This window comes from Oenanthe melanoleuca, chromosome 1A (genome assembly GCF_029582105.1).
Source record: "Oenanthe melanoleuca isolate GR-GAL-2019-014 chromosome 1A, OMel1.0, whole genome shotgun sequence".
NCBI classification, from domain to species: domain Eukaryota; kingdom Metazoa; phylum Chordata; class Aves; order Passeriformes; family Muscicapidae; genus Oenanthe; species Oenanthe melanoleuca.
In genome coordinates, this window is record NC_079334.1 from 46,660,269 (window position 1) to 46,679,542 (window position 19,274).

Below are 19,274 nucleotides of genomic sequence, written 5' to 3' on the forward strand. Positions count from 1 at the left end.
ACGCCATTCCCCTTTAAAAGTTAATGCCAGTGGTTAATATGCATGGCAGACATGCATGGATCAATCTCCTCTCGGGAAAAATATAGCAGTATAAAAGTGCAGAACTGCTAAATATTTGCATAGCTTTGAAATGAGCCAGTTGAGAAAAATCTCTTTTTCTTCATCCCAAGGATATCCAAGTTTCCACAATTGCTCCTGGAGCAGCGATGCTTCTGTGTAAACTCTTGTCAATGCCGGGAGGGGGGAGCCCGGCAAATGCCTCGCTCGCTCTGGAGCTGAATACAATTAAAGTTTTCCATCTCCTCATTGCTTCCTTGTCACCCTCCCCCAGCTTGCCCAGGTGGCTCTGCCGCACGCAGCCGCTGTCGCCGCGGTACCCAGCGGCGGGGACCCGCTCTCGGGGGTGGCTGGCGGCCGGGGCAGGGCGGACGGCGCGGAGCGGACCCTGTCCCGCTCCCTGTCCCTCTCCCGTCCCAATCACCCGGGAGCGGCTCCGCCAGCAGCCAGGTTGCCGGGGCAGGGCTCTTTTCCCCTCCCACCCGGCGCTCCCGGCCGCGCTGCCGTGTGCGGGGCCGTCCCGCCGCTGTCACCCACCCCGGCGGAGGCAGGGAGCCGCCCTGGCCAGCGGCCAGCCCTCTCCTCCAGCTACCTCCCCCGGCAGCGCGGACTGCTCCTGCCTCCGGCCGAGAGAGTCACAGGGCAGAGAAACTCCAGCAGAGCCCTCAGCAGCATGTCCGGCACCAAGTACGTGGACTCGGAGGTAGGAGCACCGGGGCGTGCGGCCGGGATGCTGCCCCGCCGCCGAGTACCTGCAGCGGCTCGGGCCCCGAGCTCCGCGACCGTCGGAGGAGCGGAGCGGAGCGCGGCTCGGGGCAGGAGCGCGGAGAGCCGGGCACCTGCGGGCAGCAGGACAGTGGGGAGAGGGGGCCGGGGCGCGGGGAGAGCGGCGGCCGTGCGGGAAGAGCCGTACATGGAGGGATCTGCAGCGGGAGCACCGGGATGGAGGGGGCACGGTGATGGCGCTGCACGAGGGGCGGTGTAGCGGGGCAGTATGGTGAGGACAGCGCGGTGAGGCGCCGTGCTCAGGTCACCAGGGCAGTGTGCGGTACGGGCAGGCGCTGTGCGGGGCCCCGGCGCTCCCCGCGGGGTCACAGCAGCGCCCACCCGCCGAGGGGCCGCTCGCCCCGCCCTGGGCAGCGCGGCGGGGCCGGGGCCGCCTGGCGGCGGCAGCGGGAGCGCCTGGCACGGCGGGGTGTGGTGAGCGCCCGCGGCCGCGTTAAATAGCCGGGCGGGGGCCGCCCGCAGCCGCATCCCTGCCCGCGGGACCGGCACCGGGACCGGGGCCGCCTCCCCTCCCCTCCCCTCCCCAGCCCGCCCTCCTGCCGGACCGGCCCGGCCCTGCCCTGCCCTCCCCGCCCGGCCGGGCTCTCCCCTCCCGCCCGCGCTCCCTCTGCTCCCCGCAGGGCTTTCTGTACACGGCGCCCGTCCGGGAGCAGGGCAACATCTACAAGCCCAACAACAAGATGATGGCAGATGAGCTGAGCGAAAAGGCGGTGCACGACGTGCACACCAAGGAGATCGACCTGGTCAACCGAGACCCCAAGCACCTCAACGACGACGTGGTTAAGGTGAGGGGGCGAGGCGGGTGTGGCGGGGGGCGATACCGAGTCCTGCCGGGCAGGATACGCGGGCACTGTCGGGGCGGCTGGAACCCGCGAACCTCATCCCTCCACCTGCTACGGGAGGGGACGGGCCAGGGGGCTGGTTGTTGGTTGGGTTTTTTAAAGAAAAGGCAGAGTGGTCAGGAGAGAGGCGGCAGCGGCCAGGGCAGCCCTGCGGAGCTCCTGGCTGCGGAGCGGAGCGGGGCTGGCTCTGGCTCTGTCCCTGTCCCGGGCGCTCCGGGCTGCGCTCGCCGGGCGGGCCGGGGCCGCGGGGGTCCCGCCGGGTGCGCGCCCGCAGCCGGGACATCCCGCCGGGGCAGCGCGGCCGGGAGTGGCGTGACCTTGTGTAACGCCGTCGGAAGGGTTTTCCTTCCCCGAGGCACGCACAGAGGCAGGGCGGGGAGATGTCACAAAGCAGATCGCCCTCCCTCAGCCCGGCGGGTGCAAATTCAGAGATTCTGATGGCGCTTGGATTTGTGTCCTTGTTCTGTTTTGTTCTCTTCAGGGTTTTTCCTTCCTTTAAGAGATGATAAGCAAGCTAAGCAAAATCTAACTGTGCCTTTGCCTAGATGTTTTTAAATTTAGGTTTATAAATCAGTTTGACTGTTTTGACAAGTCAGGATCAATGGAGATTTTTATTTTTGCTTGAAATCACTTTGGTCAGAAATATCACAGAGATAGATTTTTCTCATGGAAAAAAATGTATACAGACAAATTTACACAATCCATGTATGTTACGAATGAGAGTGTTTGAGATCACTTGAAAAATCATCAGCAAGGATATGAACAAAAGTCAGATTTAATATTAAGCGGCAAAACATGACAAGTTCATTGGCAGGATTCACTCTACTACTTACAGGACAGCCAAGGCACAACAAGGGAAAACAAGCAACAGCAAAACCAAACAAAATCCAGGCAATCAAAACAGAAATGAACTGAGAACTGTCTAGGGTTGGATGTGTGTGCTTAGGTGTGTGTGTGACAAAAGACAGTGCAGGCAAGGACAGAAAAAGGAACAGGGCCTAAAACACTCCAATTGAACAGTGCTTAACGTATACCTTAAGCCTAACAATTAAATATAGGCAAAAACTTAACTCATAGATTAAACTTAATTTATACCTTAACAATTCACAGAGAATAACACTGAAGAGTATTTAACCTAACTTATAACTTGGAAGTTATAAGTAGCAGCTCAGCAGAAGAACAACACTTAGCTGATAACTTATGTTTAACAACTTAGCTAAAGAACAATCCTTAGCAGCATTTAAGTAAGTTTATAACTATAACTTAACCTTACTCACGAGCCTAGCTTACTTAGATATCCAAGGTACTTAAACATCTAAGAAAGCAGTATTTCTCTCAGATTTGGTCTAGCATATGCACAGGGGCATGCACACAATAGGAACTGTCAGTGCAAGCGAGGTACCTTTTTTAAAATCCCCCCCAGAAGTCAATGAAATAATCACTTCAGCTATTTTTACATCTCCCAGTGGGCACAGGACTGAGCCTTGAGGAGCCTGGGTATTGGCTCGGGATACAGCTTGTCTCAGTGATCCTCCATAATGAGGCTCTGAGAGGCATCCCACTCAAAGGGAGGTTGCTGGTTGTAGCTTGCTGCAGTCCAGGAGAGTCAAAGGGGCCCATTTTGGACTGCTGTTTATAGGGTTGCAAGAGAGCAGGTTTAGTCATTACAATGTTTTATTCTGGCCACAGTTTGGGTCGGCACTTTCTCTGAAAGAGTGAGAACAGGAATGCTATGCCATTTAGGCAGGAGCAATATTTTCCAGATCTGTTCATAAGGAAAACAGCAGCGTTTTAGCAATTCCTGGGAGCTGACAGTATTTCTGATAAGCTTTAAAAGAGTTGAGCCCAGGTGGTGCTTTCAAAGCCAAGGCCTAACGAGAATTTCTCAGATCACACTGCAGCCTGGAAAGGAGAGAGGAATATACCACTGCAATGTGAAAATTGAGGATGCTGTCATCTGGGTTTGTCAGACCCTAGGAAAAATGGGAGCTGCCCAGTTGTAATGGGTGACTAAGCCACCAACTGGCTTGCTTAGTGGCCAGCAATGTCAAAGTGTGTGATATTCACCATGTTTGTTGTAATGAAGACCCATTATTGAAAAATAAAAGTACTGTATTGTTTCCAGAGAATCAAGAGGGTGAACTCTGGTTCCTGAATGTGTATCTGTAAAATAAGTCATGCTATGTGCAGACAATCTAACAAGGTCATGAGTAAATTCAAATTCCAGACTTCAACACAATTCAAATGTGCTGAATAAGACAAGCCACAGTCATATTGCTGGATCTGTTCTAAGAATTATCCTTCACAGCAGCCTGTATCTTTAAAGAGCTGTATAAAAATGAAAAGGCATAAAATTATTTGTTTAGCACAAACACAAAATGTGTCCCTAATGGTACAAAACTGCCTTTAAAATGATGATTTTAAAAAGGAGAGAGCAATTCTTTTTCCTCCTACGTAAGGAGGAGCAGCTGAGTAGATAGGGAATGCCAGAGCTCACGAACAGCACTGCATCACAGTTTATTGCATATGTCAACAGGAGAAGTCCCCAAAGCAACCAAACCTTCTGAGGATGAATCATAGCCCCTAAGCAAGTCAGAATGCTGGTGTCCACAAACCTAACCTAATGAAAGAAACACCCTGATGGGAAAAGAGCGAGACCACTGGCGATAAAAACCGTAATGGACTTAAAAGAAGCTGAAACCTACAAGCCTATCCTGCCCTCTCTGCCTCCCACAGAGGCAAGGATTGAGGAAGATTGTTACATTTGGTCTTCTAAAATAAATTTGGAGAATAGTAACTATAGGAATGGAAAAAACAAGCTTTTCAGTTTATCCTTTTAAAATAATTGTGGACCAACATATCCACTGAAAAGCAGCAAACAGCCAGAATAACAGTACTGCCTCTATGTCAGCAAGTGAGCTCCTGGTAGTGAACATAGTCACATCAAGACATAGGAATATACCAAAATGATGTAATGAATTTGATGTTAACCAGACAGGATCCATTTTACATCATAAAAACAGAAGTATTTTAACAAAATGGCATTGTAAGTGAGCATTTTCTGTTTTGTTACAAGGATAAATAAGAATAAATTTTATTTTAACTGTTTCATAGATTGCCCGACCTACAGAGTAGAGAGAGGAATTTTGCCACAATTTGCATTTGTATGGACCTTGAGTTCAGATTCTATTAGATGTAGTAATAAAATTCACACACAGTACCTAAGGGGACGGGCTTGGATTTGGGTGAAAATACACAGATTCAGTTCCTGCGTTAGCCATCAGTCTGTAGTCCCTTCTGACATGCATCTGCCATTCTTACTTTGGCTGTAAAACATCCAGGCAGAGTGCAGAACTAACTGAAGGAGACTGCAGTCTTAGGTACTGAAAGTCAGAGGAAAAAAAAATGTGTAGGAGTCCTGTAATGCCAGAAGTATGGCTCAGGCTGAGCTCAGTTTTGTTTAGAGCCATTGCATTTTTCTAGATTCAGACCTTTCTGCTTTTTACCCACTATTTTATGCATTTCTTGCCACTTGACTATGAGGCACAGCAGCATGGAAACTGGGGACAAATCAGTCAGCCATGAAATAGAAATGATTAGACAGAGAATGAGGAATCTGCTCTGTAAGCAGCTCTCTAAAAGGCCTCAGTGTTGTCTGTATTCAAATACTTCCCATAGCACATTTTAAAAATAACCTTCTCTTGTGAGAAGCAAGAGACATGTTCCCTTGATTTGCAGCACAGAGCATCTGCCCAGCTTCCCTGCAGCACTGTGGGGCTGGGATCCAGGCAAGGGGCAAAACCCAGTCAAGATCCTTTATGAAAACTAGATACATGGAGCAGCTTTGTCAATGACACTGCTTGTGGTTTGTCTTTGAATTAACTACCAAGTGGAAGCTTAGTGCTGGGAGAATTCCAGAAAAATGGGGTAAAAGACTGGATTTCTGTTCAGGGAGGGATGTGAACAAGGCCTTATGGAACCTGAGGTATGCAGGCAGTGGGTCTGACAGCTCTGAACCAGAGGAAGCACAGTCCTTTAAAAATCACCAGAATTTCCATTTTGTCCCCAATTTTTTCAGTGGAGACCAGAAAGGAAGGATTTTCTTCCTCATACATCGCCTAGACAGCTGGAGAATGTGCACTAGTGGTTCCATTCTTTCAGGACTGGCTTGTGAAGGTGGCTAGTCAGGCAGAAGGTGAGGAGGGAATCTGGTAAGGGAGAAACAGCCTCTGTGCATGTGGGAGCTCTCCAGGAGTCATGCTGGTGATCATACAGGTGGTTTGCCATGGTGTTATCTGTTTCATATGTCCTTCACCAGACAGTTCTGCTCTTGGACTTGTGTCCTGCAGGTTTTATTTGTGATGAAGCAGAACAAACAGGGTGGAAAGCTTATTGCTGTTATCTCTCATTCATTCCCCAATGACCCAGGACTCACATGAAGGTGCCTGAAGCTCAGGCTTTGCTCTTCTTGTTTCCCAACACAGTATTTTTGTTTTTAAGAGTACGGCTAAATTGCAGCCTTCGAGTTGTAGAGTTCAGACTTTCTCAGCATATCTGTGGTCAAGTCTGCACAGAGTTTACTGAATTTGGAAAACACAGAGGAGAGAGCCAGTTCTCCTACAGATTGCTCTTCTCACTAACTTCCTTGCTGAGAATGGGGACGGACCTTGCAGCCAGCCCTACAAAGTCTGATCCTTTGAGACTAGTGATGACCAACTGTGCAATCACATCTGCAGCCAGCTTACAGTTTTTTCCTACAGTGCTGTGCCAGGAGGAAAAGCTTGGGCCTGGTCTACTGTCCAGAACGTAATTATTATTTTGTTTTAAGCAAGTGATGTCTATTTGCTGTTTGTTGTGTAGGAGTCCTTTTTGTTCTGGAAAAAAAAAATCAGTACTTGGCTACAGATGTGAGGATGCAAAGTTTTTGTACCAAGTTTCAAAAAGTTACATATTCATGCCTTCCACTTAAAATTAATGCAGTTAAGGGAATCCAGCTTACTGCAAGGAAAAGTCTGGAATTTTTAGTCAGATGTTGACAAATACTGTAATACCCTTATGTACTCATTAGGGAGGAAAGTATTACTCAGGCATGTTTTTAAAGCTATTTACTATTTCTGCCTCGTAATGAAAAGAGAGTTTTTCAAAAGCAGTTCACATTTTCTGTAACTTTTCACTGAGCACAGTGTAAGATGCACAGAGAGATGACTGGACAGAGCACTTCCCATCCCCTCACCTGAGAACCTCCTGCAAGGAAAGCAGGTGTCACTCCATGCTCTTCTTGAATGGGAGACCTAAGGTGGGCTGTCACTCAAATGTGTTAACCTGAGAGGAATGCAGTTCTACTCTTCTACAATGTAAAATGAGAGAAAAGTAGAGCTCAATCAGGTGCTATTTCTGAAACAAGGAATTAAGTAAAATTTAATGCAGACCCTTTTTCTTTGTTTTCAGAAATTGTTAAAAGTCGTGAGAACACAGATAAATGTTTAAGTTTAAAAACATCCCTATAAATATCTAGATACACAAATATATGTGTGTGTATGTGTTCTTGTCACCTGGGCTCCTGCTATTGGCAGTGACCAGAGTGGGATTCCTCTGGAGGCAGACTCACATCACAGTGTTTAACCCCAACCACAGGCCAGAAGCAGCAGTGCTCTCAAGGGCATCTTTTTCTCAATTGTGAAACTTGTAGCTTAGACATGACGCCTTACTTGTGCATAACAGCTGATTAAATTAAATGGTTCTGTAATGCTGTGTCCTACTAACAAGCTATGGGGTTTAGATTTAAAATACAAGAAAATTCAAATGTTTGACTTTGGCTACCCACATGATGCAATTCTGTTTCAGATATTTCTTCCAAGGCTAGTCTAGGAGTATGAGATTAAAAACTTGAGACATTATGAGTGCCAGTTTATACAAGGTCTGAGCAAGGTTTTAAGAGTTGTGAAAAATAGTTTTCTTGCTTTTCTTTTTTTCTTAATTAGGAGTTCTCAGACATGGGATTTCTGAGTATCTGTAAGATTACAGCTAATAATGGCATCTGTTCTAAGGAAAGCTTCTTTCTCAAAAAAATGTGTTTGCATTTAAATTCATGCTATTATTAAAGCCTTATGCACAGCCTTCTTGCTTGGCATGATGAACATGACTCATAACTCCATAGAAAAATGTTCATTTAATGGCCATGTGAACAGAGAAAATGATTCAGCATGGCTGTTTCTTTTCTTAGAATTTATTGGACACTATCTCAGATTGAAAAGAGGCAAATACTTTTCAATTCTGATAACTTCAATAGAATTTAGATCATATGTTAGAAAATATTAAGAGCAATTTGAATTGATTGTAGAATTTTTAGCCCACTATGTGAATAGAAACACCATCTTCTGTTGCATAGACTATGGCTATCTAAAACAAACAAAAAAAAAAAAAAGGAAATGCAAAACTCTCCAGGGGAAAAAGAGATAATTGTGTACAGTAGAATGGTCTGCCAATGAGGTCCTCAGTGAGGAAATTTGATCTTGGTTGTATTTTAGACAACAGAAAGAAGGAAATACAAATGAACTTGGATGTTTCTGTAATACTTGTGATCTCTGAAGACAGCTACAGTTCTAAACTAAGATAAGTTTGTATTTCCCACAGCTCTCAAATACCCTTCTCATAGACAGTAGGATGAATTCTACATCAGTAATTGATTTTCTGAGCTTTTTGATCCAGAACTACCATATTTTTCTAGACAAATGACAGTAATAAAACCAATCTTGGACTTTAAAAGGGTTCTTTATCTTGAACATGAAAGAGAAATTATGCCATTTAATTTTATTTGATTTATTGGGGAGGCAGGTTTTACCCCATTAGTCTCTTTATATTTTCTTGACAGATTTGGTAGGAAAATATCTTCTGATAGTTTAAAAAAATGACCTTTATGCAACATCATTCTTGTCAGAAATTATCAGATTAGCAATCAAGAGACTAAATCATTTCAGTGCCACTGTCCCCATTTTAATGAGCACATGAATTGATAAAATACAGTTTTATTCAAGATATAGGTGCTGTGCTCTAGATGTTAGTGGGGCTGTACAAGGCTGGAGTTTGTTTGTAGTGAAAAAAATAGGAACTGATAAATTCAATTTCAGAGATAAGAAGTGAGAAGAAATTCTCACAGCTGAAGGTGAAAGCATCACATTCTCTGTCCAAACTCCTGCTGTGCTGAATTTATATTCTGAATTCCAGAAAAGCCTAAGGGAGTCTCATAGATGGATTGCAAAATTTGGTCTTTCAACTTTCAACTTTGAAATTCCTTCTTGGAATCCTAACAGATGCTACAAAAAATCATCAGTTTTTCCTCAAGGTCAGGGATCTATCTCCCGTAGAGCTCAGCCATAAAATCATCAACTGTTTTATGAAGTCCAAGTTCATGTATCATTGAAAGGTTTGGGTTGGAGGGGACCTTAAAGATCATCCAGTTCCAGCCCCCACCGTGGGCTGGGGTGCCACTCACTAGATCAGGTTTCTCAAATCTCCCTCAACATGGCCTTGAGCTTTTCCAGGGATGGGGCATCTGCAGTTTCTCTGGGAAACCCATTCCAGTGCCTCTCTTAGGGATTTCTTCCTAATATCTAATCTAAACAGAATTATAAAATACCTTGATTTTTATTAAATACTAAAGAAATACTTTATATTTAAGGATCAGTAACTTAAGCTCTTCCGTAAGAAAGACAACCTTCTAACAGTACAAGTGCAGGGGCAAGTTGCTTGTTTTTTAAAGGAAGAGAGAGGCAGCTGGGCATCACTACACACTCACTGTCAGCAATAAGCATGGTTCAGGTACAAGGAGGGGAAAGGGTGAAAACAAGTTATACAGATTCGCAGAAAAGAATTGCAGCAGCTAACAGGAGTGTGTTTATTGATAGTATACACAATCAAGAGTCTCCTCTCCTTAAGCTCCCTTTAAAAACTATAAAGAGAAAAAAGTAATTTTCTGATCTAAGCAACCTGAAAACATCATTATCTCTCCATGCACTACTAGAGAGTCTGAGGTCACTGCATTTCCACTTCCCATTAGTGCCTAAATTTAGGAGTGATAAAGCTGGACCAAGTTCTAAAAAGCTATACTGAATAGCAGTTTATTACCTTAATAGCATATAAGCATACAATAGTAAAATAGACATTTATCCTATTTATATTAATTAAATATAATTTAAAATATAAAATCAATTTACATGATGTTTTTACTTTTATTAAGATTTTTGGATTCAGCTAAACTCCAGGTACCACTGAAGTAAAAGAAATTCGTGCTATGTTTAGTGCAGTCAAAACTTCACACTGGTGTTCATAAATATACCTCTTTAAACATACAGACAGACGTGGGTATCCATAAGTGTATTAGAGTTCTTTGCTAAAATAGCTGTATCAGACAAGGAACTGTGGAACATGAACCAAATAATAAAAACAAAGAAAGCTTCTTAAGAGTTTCTCTTTGGGAAAACTGCAATAACCCAGCAGCCCAGTTTCGAGGGAGGAAAATACTACTTTTATTTTCTGACTGCTTGCTCCAACAACATCAAGCCATTTGTCAAGGAACTAGCTGTCATGGCATCCCCACCTGCACAGGAAGTTTTGCTGTGCTGCAGAGTGCAGATCTTTCCTTGAAACTGCGTGTCTTTCCTTCTGCCAGCCTGTGTTGGAACAGGACAGGCAGGAGCTTCAGGAAGAGATCTCTGGAGAGCAGCTGTGCTGACCCATTGGCATCAGTCACGTTTTTCTCACAAGTACTTCCCCAGATTTGGGTGGAACAAAGACCATCAGATGGAACAAAGACCATCAGCAGGGCTTTGCTGGTATGGAATCAGCACGGGCAGGGAGCAGGAGGTTGTTCTCTCTGCAATTAGAAGCAGATTTTTTTCCGCTTTTTTCTATGATTTTCAGTTTGTGATCTGCCATCACCCCCTTTTCTAAGTCAAGGCACCATTTACACATTTTCATAATGCATTTCAGTGTTTGTTTTGTGTGCAGGAGGACTCACTCTGGACCAGACTGGTTTTCTTCTCTGGCTAGAAGAGTCCAGTCCTTCTGTTCTACTTTCCAACATGAATATCCTTGTTTGTTAAAGCATTGTTTGCTTCTCTGGCATACTCTGTAGCACTCAGGAAAGATTCACTGTTTCCATTAAGAGATCTGCCAGCAGAACACTTTTCTTGCCGTATTGTGGAAAGCAGGCACAGAGAGACAGGAAAGGTAAAGCAAATTCATTGGTCAGTTTGTGCAAGTAACCGGGGTGCAGCACTTCTGCTTGCTTGTTTAGGCTTTCCTTCACTTTGGAAATATTTGTAATTTTTCTGCACTCAACAAGCCTTGAGCAACAGCTCTGGTCCCAGCCATCTGCAGTCATGGCATCTTTTTTTTTTTTTTTTTTTTGTGCAAAGAACCAACTGTTGTGCCTTGTGATCTGGCCAGTCCCCAGAAGATCAGTGTGCTCTGAAGACAGGGTTTGGGATTGACAGGCAAAACCTAATCACGCTGCAGCCCAGCCTGGAGGGACTCTTGGGGTTCCCTTGTTAGATGCTTGCCACCAATACCAAGATTCAAGGTGATTTCTTGTCTTGTGAGGAAACAGAACACTGCTGGATGTTCACATTTTGTAGTCACCCATGCTTTAGCTCTATGTTTGTATAAATACTGTGGAAGAGAATTTATTTTGCTTTATTAAACACCTGAGATCACCTAATGTTTGCTGTTGAAACCTGGTTAATGAGGAAGTAGACCATCTAGGAACCATGAAGCTCTGTATGTTCAGGAATAAACTACCAGCTTTCCTACATAACTACAGGTAAACATTTGCCAGATGGAGATAACACAGTGCTCCTAAAGGTTGAATGAGTCTTTGGGTGTCTGGGAGGGAAGGGAGAAGAGCAACTTTTCTCCCATAAGTCCCAACAACTCCCCATCCTGTTTCCTGCAGATTTGGTAGAAAGAGTATAAACTTTTTCATCAATTTCTATTACACTGTGGTGGCAGTCAGGAGAAGCATCAGCATATGTGGTAATGTGGTGTGCCAAAGCACCAAGGAAATACATAACTGCTTAACTGGTACCAGTGATTTAACAGCAAGATTGTGAGTTTATTGCTTAACTTTTTTTTCAGCTGCTGTGATGCCTTTCCAGGCACTGTCACTGGGAATTTTTAAGTTCCAAGTAGCATGTGGAAGTGCTAAGATAATAATAATTTCATATGCTCACACATTTTTGTATTTTTAAGAATACATACTACAGCCTTCTCCAATATAAGAACAGTGTTGCATCTGTCCTTAACATCACCTCCCAAATGTGACCCATGCCATAGAAAGGCTTGTCATTTTGTGATATTATATTATATTTTATATAATATTATTATATTATATAATATTATTATATTTTATTATGTTAAATGTTTCTTTAAAGGATATTGAATATATTTGGGAATTTTACAAATTGCATTTATTACAGCCAAAAAAAAATTCCGTATCTGCCTCATGTCTTGCAAAGACATGATTTAGTATAGTGGAACAATATTTTACTTACAGTCTTGGAATCAGGGAAAACCTGTTTTAAAACAGCCCAGAGTAAGCAGTAAAGACAGTTTCCACACTCTGGGCATAAAAGTGTAAAGAAAACTAGCTTATGACTCTTTCCTGTATACATTCAGCCTGGACTTTAGCCCTGGTCTGGCAGAGCTTGTAAACATATTGGCATCAGTGGGACAGTTCACATTTTTCACGTTGTGTGCATATTTCAGTGTTTTGCCTGACTGGACATATTAGTGATCAATTGCTAGAGATACAATGAGGGTCCAAGCCTCCTTTTACTGACTGCAAGAGATACTGAAAGCACACAAAAATGTAGGCATTCTCAGCACTTGTTTGGGCTCCTGTGGAGTGGAGTAGGGGTGTGCCTGGCTATGTGAGCTGTGTGCTGTGAGAAGAGTGGCAGCATGCAGATACCACACACAAAGATATTAATCATAATACAATCACAGAAATGTAGGTCAAAGCCTAATGCTGGTGGTCTTAATATTTTCTTTTTTTTTATGGCAGACCATGCCCAGTAATTTTTTCTATGTGAGGAATATTACAAATCTCAATGAACAAACTTTTGAGAAGCACAACTGGTAAGCAGGTGATTTGAGCCTGGCATTTGATATACCTTTCCAGCCAGCCAGGTTCTGATACATAGGGTCTTGAAGTGACAGGATCAGCAGGTCAACTGATTTCATACATGCAGCACATATTATTGAGTCAGATGATAACTTCACACTGGTAAGCTTTTTAATTAATAGTTCTGATCTTTAAATAGACATTTTTCCTCTCTTGTAAATAAATCCCATACCATTTCCCTTTCTTGTAAATAAATCTATTTTAGAATCAAAGCAGGTCCCTCAGTTTCCTGATAGAAGTTTAATAAACATGTGCAGAGAAAAAGAAGCTTCATTAATTCTCATAGCAGAATCAGACAAAAGCTTCAAGCAATGTAAAAACTGGCTTTACCAGACTGAATAGTAGGAAACAAAAAATAGCTGAAGTCAGGAAGTGCATTGTAGGCATGAACAGGAGTTGATAGTGTTTAATAGTTGAGTCTGAAACAGAAGGCTAGAGAGAGTTATTAGCATCCTTTAGAGGGTTGAACCAAGTTTCCTGTACTTCTCTCCTGCCACAAGCGAGCGTGCACGTATTTTCAGTAGCTTGGCAACTGCCTCTCTGTGATTTCACAGCACATCCTGACAGCTCTGGAGGAGCAAACTACACGAGGAACATGCAGTCTACTAAACAAGACCTGTGCACAGCCTAAGAAAGCCTTTATGCAGATAAAATGAGAGTTCACAGATCCACTTGCATGTGATGCTTTGACAAAAGTGGCCTTGAGAGCAATACCTTAAAAATGCTGTCTTATACTTGCAAGGCAGATTCACAACCAGAAATGACAGCATCTTTCTTCAGTAGGATCATATTTCTGGGCACTTCTCTTTCCCCTGTCAGTGCTATTTTTGCTTTCCTTATTTCAGTTGGACGCCCTTTATCAGTCTGATGATACTCACCGTCAGTGAGTGCTACTGAACTAAAAGCCAGAGGAGAATAATGGAGGGACTGAGAGGGAATGAGTAATCTGAGTGATGTAAATGTAATCCATAGCAAGGCAAAATGCATCCAGTCACCTGTTCCTCCTGTGGCCTTTGGAGGGCTGATCCCTACAAGCTAAAATCAGGATCCTTCATGGGAGTGGTTTAGTGCAGGAAGAATCTAAGTGATATCTCAGTTCCTGCAGCAGAAGGACTTATTTGTACTGCTTGAAGAGTGAAATAAATAGTTTCCCAGGCAGTGGTCTGTTAGCACATGAGTAGAAGAGCCCAGATTACCTCAGCTCCTTGCCTGTCTTTATTTAGACACTGCTGCAGGTGAGTTTGGTTTTGGACAGCACCACAGAGGTTCATGTGCCAGGTGTAGCTGGACTTTCTTGGCATGTGCATAATGTTCTTATGTTTAATAATATTCTTGCAGCTTTTGGAAAGATAACAGCTTCATTTTAATTCAGCTAAGAGTTTAAGTTGTCAGGACATTTGTCTGTCTTTTCACTCACAAGTTCCCTTATTCAAACTGGAGTAATGTGAAGTGGAATTTGAGGAATAACGAAATGGGCAAAGACAGAGTAATGTGACATCAGCTGTCATTCCTACAGGGAATGACATCTCTTCTACTTCTCTGCATTATTAGAAACATTCTGAGAGCTGTTGAAATTGCTCCAAGAAGCTAACCTCTTGATAATTACTGGTGTCATGAATACATTGCTATTATCTCACAGGCAGATTTATTCCTGAGTACTTTGAGGACAACCGTGTATGACTTGAGCTGGGAAACCCTGACCAAAGATTTATCATAAATGTTCTAATATTAGCATCATCTCCTGGAATGAGGACAGGGCTGTCCATCTGGAAATGTTATATGGCACAATTCTTCTGTCAGGTCCCCAGCTCTCCACGGACATTTTGTTGAACACAACAGGCTAAAAATATGAGTTATTGAGAATCACAATTACAGAAAGTTTACTATTTGATTTGAAAACCAGTGAGTTTATTGGCTTCCATTTTCCATTTCAATACAATGAATTATTTTGAAAGTAATCAAATTATAGGCTAATCTTACTATACATTTTAAAAATTGTAGAAAATTCACATTAAACTATGGCTTCATTTTGCATGCCAAAAATGCATTTCTGATAAAAATAAGTCTCACTTGGCTAAAATAAAGATGCAGCCATGAAGAGGCTGATGAAGCTCAATGCAAACTTGTTTTCCTTCTGAGATCTAATATTTCCCTTATCAGCAAGTTGAAATAATACAAGATGAACTCCACTACACCTGATCTGAATAAAAATACTGTAGATATGTCACTGACTAACACTTTGAACCTCTACCTCTGAACGTGTTACCTGTGCTTTGTTACAGCATCAGCTGGTGGGAAGAATGCAGTGAATTGGCAAAAGTTTTAGAATAAGAGGGCTGTGCCATCCCAAAGAATTACTTTCAGATCACTAGAACCTAGTTCAGAGTAGCCCAAAAAGAGATTTATAATTTGCATGACAGGATGTCTAGAGAGAAGCACTGGCAGAGAGAATAATGTGAATATGTTCAATTAAGCCAGCCTGGTGTTAGGTATTCAAGGTGTTGGATACCACAGATAATTCAGAAATATATCCTCAAGGACTTTACAGTCATTCACATAGATTGCACCTAGACTGTACACTTTTGCTTGTAATTATCTTTTTTGTTTGAGAAGCTGGGAAGTCCAGTGGTTTTATAATATTTTTCCCTTTCTTAGTAACTTATGTCTGGAGGTGATAAAAGTTTCAGCAGGAGACAAGAATGAGTGCTTTTCAATTGTTAAGTGTATTTTAGATTAAAAGAAGTGATTCTGAGCCTTTTCATACAGTATAAGCAGTATTTGTTTACATATATACATATATACATATGAGTATATGTATATTCATCTTCTTCCAGCTTGCTAAGGTACAACTGCCTGAGTTTCTGAGGCTGCTGGCCTATGTCATACTTACCTTGCTCCTGTAAATCTTCACTTTTGGCAGCATTATTATCTCACTTTGGGATCCAGTCCCAGGAATGCAATTTTTTTTTCCTTTCATCTGACTTAGACAGCCATTTATTTCCTTGCAGAGGAATAGTGTTGTGATGTTCTCTTTCCTGTTGTTTGCAGTGCCTATACAATTGGTTGTGCTGACTAAATTAAATATCCTGTATTGTGGGTTATATCAAACACGTCTGTGTGACATGGAACTGAAGCATCATTGCAATTCTGCAATTCTGTTAATTTTCTTATAGAAATATTATGACAATTAAACTTCCTGAACAGCTCAGTATTTCAACAGAGAGTGCTAAAATATGCCTGTTGGAATGCACTGCTTCCTTAGGTGACTTTTTGAATGATTATGAGTAGTCAAAACTATGAAATACGATTTTATTCACCTGTTTTGTACCTCAAGTAGACCATAAGGGCACTGCATACCTTAGGAGATGAGGAAAATATATTCAGTTTTGTGGAAAACTCCATCTAGAAGTTAGATGTCTAATTTTGAGCTAATCACTGAGGCTCCCTGGTAGTCACTGGGTAAAGGTTACTGAGGATTCATGGCTTAAATCAAGGGTTATAATAGGCTGAATCATGTGGGGATGTAGGAAGTACGTGCTTGGTGTTTCCTTGCAGGGACTGTAGCTCTCCAGGAAAGGTGTTTCTGGAATACACCCTTAATGTGAGTGTCTGACTGACCTGCCTTTGTGTTCTTTGCTGCAGATCGATTTTGAAGATGTGATTGCTGAGCCAGAGGGAACACACAGCTTTGATGGGATTTGGAAGGCCAGCTTTACCACCTTCACTGTAACGAAATACTGGTTTTATCGTTTGCTCTCAGCAATCTTTGGCATCCCTATGGCTCTCATCTGGGGCATCTACTTTGCCATTCTGTCGTTCCTGCACATCTGGGCGGTGGTGCCGTGCATCAGGAGCTACCTGATCGAGATCCAGTGCATCAGCCGCGTCTACTCCATCTGCATCCACACCTTCTGCGACCCGCTCTTCGAGGCCACGGGCAAGGTGTTCAGCAGCATCCGAGCCACAGTGCGGAAGGAGATCTGAGGGACAATTCCAGGAGAGCCTAGGAAGGGGGTGAAGGTTTTTGTGTTTTTTGGAGTGTTTTGGTGCCAGTTTTGTGTTTCCCAAAGCAACATACAGCAACTGGTGGTGGACTGGCCCAAAACAAAGAATCACTTGCTCAGTTTCTTTTTCTACTGTTCATTCTTACTGGACTACCTGCCTTTTTTTTTTTTTTTTTTTTTTCCTTTCTTTTGCCCTTTCCCTCCCCCCCACCCCAACCTTGGTCTGCATTTTAAACTAACCTTAAAGGGCTATTCTTCCATGCCAGCTGCATATTATTTTGCTGGCTGTTCAATTCAGAGATTGAAGTGTTGTTGGATGCCTTTTTATCTTACCCTTCATTCCTTGTGAGATAAATCCACAGTGATACTGAAGAATGACAAAAATGCCTTCTAACACTATAAAGCCATTCATTTTACTGTGGCTAAAGAGCGCAGAGCTATCACAGCAGAATGAACGTGACCAGCTGGCAGGTTTTAGCAGAATGTTCTTTTTCAATTGGATTGTCAGTTGACTGCAGCTATTTACAGTCATGGTCAGATATTGTGCAGTATGAATAAATTAGTTAAGTAAACATATTACTGAACCAGCGTCTGTCCTGAAAATTTAACATTTTGTCAGGCTGGAGACATTGACGTATAAAAGCTTTGGTCGGTGCCTTTCTGTCTCATTCTGTCTTGGAAGTTTGCATCCAGTCATTTCTCAGCCTTTGCTAGGATTGCAGAAACAAACTGCAGTTGGGAGCTAAAACTTGGTCATTACGGAAATGTTTTCCTGGCTGTGACTTATGAACATCCCTTAGCAAGCATTTAGGTGCTTATCTCATTGGCATCTGGGATATTTTTGCAAAGTATTAATATAAATGCATATTGCAGGTATGCCAGGGATAATCTTAAATTAAAAGAAAAATGAAGGAGTGTCAAACAAGCCACAGGAGGCCAGGGAGGAGCTGCCCCGTGTCCTGGTTTAGGGCAAATTTGGGAGAAACTTTTTTACAGCTTTCAAATTTCCCTATCAGCAGAGGCCAGCCTGCCGCTAGCACACGGATTGTTTTCAGGATGCTTTGCTGAGTCTAAATTTATCCATCACAAGAGATGCTTTAGAATCTTCACATTTGTGTGTTGCTTTGTTCATTTTTAGCTGAGCTGCCACATCAGGAAGTCTTGAACAGAGGGTGTTGTGTGAAATACCGTGTTGCAAAGTGGAAGGGCCTTTGCGACATGTTCTGATGCTGTGACCTGCAAGAGCTTTTTGCCCTCATGATAGTACTGTGTTCAGAGATGCTCTCTGCATCCTCATCGGTTTGTGTGAAGCATTTGTAAAAATAGTTGTGAGGCTAATCTGCTTTATTGTAAACCAAGCTGGGGTCTGAGCCTGCTCCAGCTGGAATCTCTACCAAACCAGTTCTTGACCTGCAGAACTGCAAAATTTGTGCCTTGGGATGAACATGGAGCTGTCTGGTACACCTACAGCTTTTTTATTTAGTGCTGACATTTCACATATTGCTTTACCTAACATGGAAGTGCCTTCCATTCTGTTTCTGCCAAAGCATTGAAAACTTTAGGAAATGCTGCATTTTTAAATGGGGGTGGGGAGGGAAAAGGGGAGAGGGTGCGCAAAAATTTACAAAGCTATTAACTACTATTTGCATTTAAAACAGACACTGGTATGGATATAGTTTTATGTTTTTCTATGTACATAATGAAGAGTGTACTATTATAGATATTTTTCAGTATTAAAAACAACTAAGATTGTAAACAAGAAATATTTTATCTTTTATGAGGAATATCACTTCGAAGAAAATCTTGATTTACCATATAAATATCCTGAAAGATGTCTGTTCACTTAGAGTTCTTAGTCCCTAATCAAAATACATTGCTGATCCAAACATTTACATTATTGTTATAAGCTTACAGATATAACTGACACCTTTTTTTAAAATTCTGCATGTACATTAAAGACTACAATAAAAAGATGCTTAATGGTAGATCCTGTCTGACTTCTTTTTCCTTGAAAGTCGTGTGGACAAAAATTGCTTAAAGCTTTATTTGTCAGTCCAGTAGAAACAGGATTTTTCCTAATAAAAGCTCATTAGCCTTAGCATGTAATGTATGGAAATAGGGGAATGACAGCTTTTATTCAGCTGTGTATAGACGTAACTTGTGACAGGACAGTTCATTTCTATGGGTTTGTTGCACAATACCTGTCACACTGTTACAAAAAAGCCCAACAAAACATGCTATTATGAATGGTCTACAAAATATTTTAATGTTCAAATGGCAGATACCAAATAAATGTAGTCCATCATTTGTTTTCTGATAGCAGAATGGTGTATTTAGAGCCCTAAATAGGCCAGCAAATAGTATGTTGAATTGGACTATATGAAAAAATGTAATATTTTGAAA

General features: G+C 42.5%; 1 protein-coding gene across 2 annotated transcripts; it reads left to right on the forward strand.

Moving 5' to 3' along the window:
- Positions 1–354: 354 nt before the first annotated feature.
- Positions 355–18,856, forward strand: CAV1 (caveolin 1). 2 transcript variants are annotated; one of them, XM_056507994.1, is made up of 3 exons: positions 355–760; positions 1,464–1,628; positions 16,510–18,856. In XM_056507994.1, the coding sequence occupies exons 1-3, from the start codon at positions 731–733 to the stop codon at positions 16,849–16,851; spliced, it is 537 nt and encodes a 178-aa protein (XP_056363969.1). In that variant the 5' UTR covers positions 355–730; the 3' UTR covers positions 16,852–18,856. The 2 variants fall into 2 exon arrangements, with proteins under 2 accessions (XP_056363969.1, XP_056363979.1); XM_056508004.1 differs by having other exon boundaries at positions 412–744.
- The last annotated feature ends 418 nt before the right edge of the window (positions 18,857–19,274 follow it).